General features: G+C 30.5%; 2 protein-coding genes across 2 annotated transcripts; one reads left to right on the top strand and one right to left on the bottom strand.

Moving 5' to 3' along the window:
- Window positions 1-259: 259 nt before the first annotated feature.
- Window positions 260-6,628, bottom strand: LOC122630951 (cullin-4A). Its single transcript, XM_043816031.1, has 12 exons — window positions 6,535-6,628; window positions 5,263-5,672; window positions 3,735-4,098; window positions 3,446-3,634; window positions 3,204-3,350; window positions 2,905-3,091; window positions 2,620-2,812; window positions 2,218-2,519; window positions 1,908-2,138; window positions 1,560-1,838; window positions 1,328-1,480; window positions 260-1,253 (listed from the first exon to the last, which is right to left on the bottom strand). The coding sequence occupies exons 2-12, from the start codon at window positions 5,582-5,584 to the stop codon at window positions 1,158-1,160; spliced, it is 2,463 nt and encodes an 820-aa protein (XP_043671966.1). The 5' UTR covers window positions 5,585-5,672; window positions 6,535-6,628; the 3' UTR covers window positions 260-1,157.
- LOC122630967 (peptidyl-prolyl cis-trans isomerase NIMA-interacting 4) lies at window positions 6,174-7,333 on the top strand. Its single transcript, XM_043816077.1, has 4 exons — window positions 6,174-6,591; window positions 6,682-6,802; window positions 6,898-7,017; window positions 7,099-7,333. Exons 2-4 carry the CDS (start codon window positions 6,698-6,700, stop codon window positions 7,255-7,257), a joined length of 384 nt encoding a protein of 127 aa, XP_043672012.1. The 5' UTR covers window positions 6,174-6,591; window positions 6,682-6,697; the 3' UTR covers window positions 7,258-7,333.
- Window positions 7,334-7,357: the final 24 nt, after the last annotated feature.

The raw sequence follows: 7,357 nt of genomic DNA, 5'->3' as shown, positions 1-7,357 counted from the left end.
AAAAAATGAGAATTTTCTTTTTAATTTTCCTACATTAATATTTAAAGTTAATATTTTTTTCCACAGTGTTTCTCATTATTATTTACTAATAAATTTCTGTTATCCTATTACTTTTTCCCAAGAAAGATGAACATGTTTTTTGTATCACAACTGTTATAATATTTTCTGTTAAAACTTCGTTCATAACTACTGAATCGTATTGTAAGGTACTATGTCGAGATGCTTACAAAGTAGTGTGGCATAGTGATCTCCTTTAATATAATCTGTTCAAATGAAATTTATTTCGTCTCAATAAAAGGATTTTTTTTTCTACATTTCCTTAAACTTTTTACACGATGTGTTAGTAAAAGTAAATTAAAAATACTTCTTGCATACCTCTATACTTTTTCCACTGTACAAATCTTTATTTTATTTTATACCTAAAATCAGCTGCAACAATGCCTATTAAATTCAACTGTAAAATTAAGTTCTTGTTGTAATTATTGTAAACAGTTATTATCCTTGCTTTAACTGAGATTCGTAAGTGTAATCTGGTCTCCAGAATCTTAACTTTCAATATTAGTTTTATGTGTCAGGATAATTTTGAATATTTAAGCCAAACTTCTCCAAAGTTGTATATGGTGCAAAGTTTAAATCTATTATAATTAACGCACTGTCGCCGATTTTTAAAGAATTAGTACATTATGTTTCTCATCTCTTAAATTATTTTCATTGTAGCTATTACAGTGTTACATTATGTTTGTTGTTTTGCACTACATCTGCTTATCTTTTAATATGCTGTGAAAAACTGCTTAGCATAAAAAATTGTTGGTACATCTTAAATTGCTGCATTATCGATGATATTTTGCACATGGTCCTTTTTAGCAAAATCTAGAAATAACACAAGGATAACAGTAAAGCACTGTTGAAAAATTACTGTAACTGTCCAGTGTCCGTATGCACTACTACAAAAAACAAAACAATGAGGTCCATTCTAGGTTTTTTTATGAACTGATTGTGTGCTGCAACGTCATGTTGACAGTTAACCAGTTAGAGTTCTTTGTTTCTTTCTTCAACTTTACACATTCACAATAGGCAAGCGCCAAAATTAATTGATTCATTTTACTAGAAAATGTAAAATTGAACCAATCTGACGTAATTTTGGCATTTGATTCAGGTTACGCGACATAGTTGTACTGATTTGCGTTATCTTTATCCCGTTCCATGTAATCCCTGTCTATAAGTGACTCGATCCGCTTCTTTAAGTCAGCAGGCTAGTTATATGAAGAAACATATTTAAAATTAGTTATTTACTATTATTGTTTTATAATGATATTAAAATGCATACCTTAACAGGAAACTTTAATTGATTGTATAATTCACTAATAAGGAGATTGTGCGTAAGTGTTTTTCTCATTTTCATAATCCTGACAATCGCGGCATCTATTTGATATTGTCTATCTTGATACACCCTTTCCTCTGTTGCTTTTTGTTCTTCGTTCTGTTAATAAATTTATTTAATTAAGTAACTTTAATTAAAAGTTACAGGATTAGTTATCGAAACGTAATATAGATTTTACCGTTTCTTTCATTTGTATTTGATTTATTTTAATTCTGAATAATTTATTCGTAAATTCCGCATTAAAAACAAATCTATCATTGTCAGCGACATCCCTTCCCCGTGGATGTTTCTGTAAAACTCTAGCTTTCCCACAAGCCAAAGATTGTAAAGTTCTTCTAAGTTCGCCATCTTCAATGTTAGTTGCTGCTTTAATATCTTCCAATGAAAGATTATCAGCATCATTAAATAATATTAAGACTAATGCTTGAAACAATGATACCTGCAGTTCTTTATTGCCCTGTAAAAAAAATTATCCCATTAAAATTTGCGTAATCGTACGTTTTATAATACTTATGCTATATTATACCTGATTAAACCAAGCTTTTAAAACGCAGTGTCCTAAAGTAGGTTGCCATTGTAACTTTCTTCCACTATGCTTTCCTAAGTAAAATTTATTAAATACATCTTGATACTGCACCATTTCTGTTGGCAGTGTAACTTCCATTACAGGATATGTTGGCCAATATCCCATTGTAAGTATTGAGACTGTTAAGTCTAAATTACTTGCAGATAATTCATGTTGCAGATTTCCTGCATACTATAAATCATAAAAACAAAAGTTTGAGTTGCAATTGAATATTCTCTCTTTAAAAATTTTCAATTGAATAATGGATTACCTGTTTGAAAGCAATATTAATATCTTTACTTAGTTCCATATCTTTGAACATTCCTTCTAATTTACTTGTAAATCCTCCACCACATTCTTGTTTTAATTTAGATAACATCGACTTTTCAGCATCAACAGATGCAGATTTACCTACTAGTAAACGTTTTGCCAAATCTTTTTTGTAAAAAGCTTCGAATACGTCCTTTCCATGTATAAAACGAAATAATACCATAATTTTATCTAATAATCGTTCTAATTCTTCTTCCGTGGCTTCTTTATTACCTGCGCGTAGCTTACAATCGACAAATTTTGCTGCAAAGGAAGCAAAAAATATACATTAATTTTTTAATTATTTTGAAAAATATTGAATTACTCAAGGTCATTGAAATATACTATTCATTAAATATAGTACCTATTAATTCTGCAGGTTTATTTGCTCTTTGATTTATGAAAGCTTCAAAAGCTTCCTTTAAACTATTAGCAAATTTTTCGTTTTTGTGAAAACACGTATTAACAATATTGTCCATTTTATCCTTAAAATCTAAGAGTTCCTGTACCATAGTCTTATCTTTTTCTGGATCTATAACTATTGTTTTACCTTTTTTCTAGAAAACAAAAACCATTGCATTATTTTTTAATAACTTATTTTTACATATAATATAAATTAATATAATTTAACACTTAACAATATACACACCTTTATGTAACAATTAAAATTGAGACAAAGTTCGACGAGACCATTTTTTACTCGACTATATAAATTATAAAGTAATGATAAATCGCTAATTCTATTTTCATCTAATAAACCACTTAAACCCTTCTGTAGAATACTTGAAATATGTTCGGACAATAATTGTTTCTCAACCGTATGTATAAGAGACCATCTGAAAACAGATTATATTTTTAGTTATTGAGTAATATTATATATGTAATATTATTTAGTTATAAAATATTAAGTACACTTATTATAATAATAACAATTGTAAGAATACATACTTTGTTGATGTATCAAGATAATGTAATAAACGTTCATTTTCTTCTTGTAGGCGTTTGTCTACATGTGCTAAATATTCAGGAACGTCATGCTCATTCATTAACCTTTGGCCCTCTGCTGCATACAATCTCTCTGTTGCTACCAGGAACCTATGAAATATAGTTATTTATAATACATTATGAAGAAAGAATTCTATATTATATAGTATAAATATATTAGCATAGTAAATTAGTATGATACATACTTAGATTCAAAGGCCTCTTGGTAAATTTGTAAATCAGACAACATTCTTAATAACGATTTTAAAAGAGTTCTATCCACTGTATCCCCTTGTCGTTCTTTCTCAATTAACATAAGTAACCCTTCAACAGTACGAGTTTGCACCAAATTATTCAGTACTATGTGTAATCTAAACAAATGTAATCCCATATCCCTAGAAACATATGCAAAAAAACAATTACATTAGTAGTATACTAAGCACATTAGTACAAATATCAAATAACTTTTATTGTACTATTTTAAGAAATGCCTACCAAATTGAAGATATACTTGGATTTTGTAACACATATGTTCTATCCAGGTACAAAAAGATACTTCTTATCATAATCATTTGCCTGCAATGTGATTGCCAACATTCATTCATTTTTTTCAAAAATATATGTCTATCCATGGATTCTGCCAAAAACTGTTCAATATTAGCTTTAACATGTGATTCTGTCAGTATTGTTAAATTAGCATAAAGAGTTGATGCCATTTTGTGATTACACATGTTCTCAACAGCTTGGTAAAGTTCTTCTAAAGAATAACGAATGCTTTTGCTTGTTTGTATGGCAATTACAGCTTCTTGCAGCTTTTCCCATGTTTGTTCTTGATAATTTTCTGGCAATTTTGGTTTATCTACAGAAACATGATACAATAACTTATTGATATTTATGAATATTTATAGAAATTTTTTATTCTTCATTCAAGCTTCATTTAAAGAGACTATAATCCACAAAATGTAATTCTTTGATACATGCATGAAAGCACAAGTGTTTTTTAATATTTCAATTTATTTTTAAAATTTTTATAATGAAGTATTTCCTGCTCATGTTTATATAAATTGATATCAAGTGCAAAGCACATGTACATGATTTACACATACATTAGAACAAATGTATTTTTAGATATCTCATGTATGTTCATAGCTGCAGATCATTCCAGAAAAACAACATTGTGTACAAAAATGTCACATGAAAATAACATAAACATTTTATAAAAAACAAGAAAGCTTTCTAACATATTTTTTACTATAAATTTCATTGCCATCACTTTATTATCTATAAAAGACTAAAGCATAACATAGAATATGTACATGACTTTATATATGTTTCATTTCAAATCTTTACAAAATTGTTTTCAAAAAATAAAATAAAAACGAAGTAGATTCATTTATAGAATATTAACCCGTCTCGTTATAGAACATATGAGAATGATGAAATTTTACGAAATTTATCGAGAAAAAAAATGTATCACAACATAAAATCTTATATGGATAAATAATTAAAGACGCAAAATGTTGAGAAGCAAACGATGAAAATCCTAAAATTCATAACATCAGTTTAAAGTGCAGACAATGAATTTGCATTGATGCCAGGATAGGTTATGTCGTTCTCCTATTATTAGTTACAAAAGAAGGACGTTAAAAATTTTCGACGGAGTCATCAAAATTATTAGAAGGGTGCGATATATGCGAGAAGAAAGATTGTAGATGGTGAAATAAACAAAACAAAAAAAATAAAAAAAAGATATAAAGTAACAGAGAGAAAGAGAGAGAGAGCGGAAAGAAACGATAGTAAGGAATCGGAACAAATTTTATATTATAAAATTAGAAATAAAGATAAGAGATAATGATAATAAAGCAAATAAATAAATAAAAAGATGCATATGTGTGTAAAAGTTAAAGAAAAAATAAAATATAGAAAGTCAATGTGATAGAAAAAGAAAGATTAAGGAATAACAGAAGAAGAGTAAAAGCGCTGTTTTGAGGTTAAGTCGTCCCATCCGTATACCCTTTCTTACTTTTGAAATTCTTGATGACAAGCTTCCTCGCGGAGCCAGGCTTTGCACTTGCTAAGCTTGGCGAAATCTTGCTTACGCCATTCGGATTGGCAACGGTCAACGCCGAAAAATTCGCCCTCTTCTGTGTGGTATCGGTCGTGGCCGTGGCCGCCGCGGCCGTATCCGTCATCTTCTCGATATCGTCGATCTCTGTAAGCGAGACCGCAGACGACAGCTTGCTGCGTTTGGCACCAACAAAGTTAAGCACCGCCGTGTGCTCGGCGGTTGTCCTCTTCACCTGCTGTGCTGTGCCCAGAACCTGGGTACCTCCGAGTCTAGACATATGCGCGCATCACACGGCCGCTGGCCCTCGGCATCGATGGTTTAAAGCCACTCGTTTATTTGCCGTTTCTCCGTGAAGCACTCCAAAGCTAAATAAACGAAGTATCGTATCTCACACTTTCCACTTCTCGCACGCGCGGTAGTTTTCTTTCTTTTTTCTTTTTCTTCTTCTCCTTTTTTTTTGTTTTTTGTTTTTTTTTTTTTTTTTTTTTTTTTTTAATCAGGTACCTTTTCGATACGACTTTCGAGAAAAAGAAAGAAAAAGAGAAAGAGAAAGAGACAGAGAAAGAGAGCGGAAAAGCTCTTATTTATCCCCCGATATGGACGTACTCTACATGCATATATGTGACGGATCTCCCGAGAGACAATTGCCTGCCGACGAGAGACGTCTCAACTGCGCGTGCGCGTCGATATTGCGATATTAACGTTACTCTTTTCGTTATTATTCCGCTGATTTTTCAAACGTAATTCAATTTTCGTTTCTTTCATTCGAAACAAATTTCTTTTCTACGAATTATTCATTTGTTCTTCCTTCGTTTATATATTCACTATTTTTCTCTATCTATATTTTTTTTTCCCAATTGCTTAGCTTGAAAATGTATCGATGTTCTGCGAACTTATTTTGCAAATGTCAGAAGATGGATGTTGATGATCATCAAGTGAGAGAGTGTTCGCGATTATACGAAGTTTGATCACAGTTTATCATCTTAATTTAACTATTATAAACAAGAGTTCTAAGTGAGCATAACGTTTCCGCGACGTTATACACATCCATATAGTAATGGTGTATCACAATGATGCAATGTTGTTCACGTTTTTAACGAATTCGTATGAATTTAAAGTAAATCTAGTGAGATCGAATACACGTGAGATTACTGATCTTTTCGAAAGTTGAAATTACTCTGCAACGAAACGACGATGATTGTTACTTTTATTGACAAATTTACATACCTTCTACATCGTTTATAAACTTATGTGGACCTGTGATTTGTGTGATTGAAAATAGAGGTTAGTAGAGAGGAAAATAAAAGCTCGTATCTATGTTTTATTCAATGATTGATGACGTCATTCATGTTATCTTTAACACATTTTTCATAGCTTCGAATATTGAAGAATGCCACCAAAAAAGAACGCCGGCGGTAAAGCTGGTAAATCCAAAAATTCGGAAGAAAGTGGAAAAGGAGAAAAAGCAGAAAAAAAAGGTGGATCTACTGTAAAAGTATGTTTACATATATATATATATATATAATCAATGTTTGTATTTATACATCTTTCAATAGAATACTTTTATATATAATTCATTGATTCGTATAGGTTAGGCACATATTATGTGAAAAGCAATCTAAGATATTGGAAGCTATGGAAAAACTAAAGGCCGGACAAAAGTTTAATGAAGTAGCAGCAACATATAGCGAAGACAAAGCACGATCTGGGGTACTAAATATTTCTTTTCTTTCTTCACTTATATTATTTTAATATAAAAGTAAAATGTACTTATCCATATTGTATTCTAAGGGGGATCTTGGATGGATGACGCGTGGTTCTATGGTTGGACCTTTTCAAGAAGCAGCTTTTGCACTGCCCATTTCTAATTTAAGTTCTCCAATTTATACGGATCCTCCAGTTAAAACGAAGTTTGGTTATCATATAATAATGGTAGAAGGTAAAAAATAATCTTATAGTAGTAAGATTTCATTTGTATTCGTTTGATTGTTAAATTACAAGATTATTAAAAGTTTTTTACGTGGTATTTCTGAAATAACTTTCTACATTT

Source organism: Vespula pensylvanica, chromosome 8 (genome assembly GCF_014466175.1).
Source record: "Vespula pensylvanica isolate Volc-1 chromosome 8, ASM1446617v1, whole genome shotgun sequence".
NCBI classification, from domain to species: domain Eukaryota; kingdom Metazoa; phylum Arthropoda; class Insecta; order Hymenoptera; family Vespidae; genus Vespula; species Vespula pensylvanica.
Note: the sequence above shows the minus strand (reverse complement) of the source record. Positions and strands in the feature narration are given on the sequence as shown.

What these genes read in the sequence shown, in the direction of transcription:
- LOC122630967 (XM_043816077.1), top strand. Translation starts at nt 6,698, where the DNA reads ATGCCACCAAAAAAGAACGCCGGCGGTAAAGCTGGTAAATCCAAAAAT. An exon ending in AAGGTGGATCTACTGTAAAA is followed by an intron (nt 6,803 to 6,897) that starts GTATGTTTACAT and finishes TGATTCGTATAG; the next exon opens with GTTAGGCACATATTATGTGA. An exon ending in AAGACAAAGCACGATCTGGG is followed by an intron (nt 7,018 to 7,098) that starts GTACTAAATATT and finishes TTGTATTCTAAG; the next exon opens with GGGGATCTTGGATGGATGAC.
- LOC122630951 (XM_043816031.1), bottom strand. Translation starts at nt 5,584, where the DNA reads ATGTCTAGACTCGGAGGTACCCAGGTTCTGGGCACAGCACAGCAGGTG. An exon ending in TTAATATTGCTTTCAAACAG is followed by an intron (nt 2,139 to 2,217) that starts GTAATCCATTAT and finishes TATGATTTATAG; the next exon opens with TATGCAGGAAATCTGCAACA. An exon ending in AAATACAAATGAAAGAAACG is followed by an intron (nt 1,481 to 1,559) that starts GTAAAATCTATA and finishes ATTTATTAACAG; the next exon opens with AACGAAGAACAAAAAGCAAC.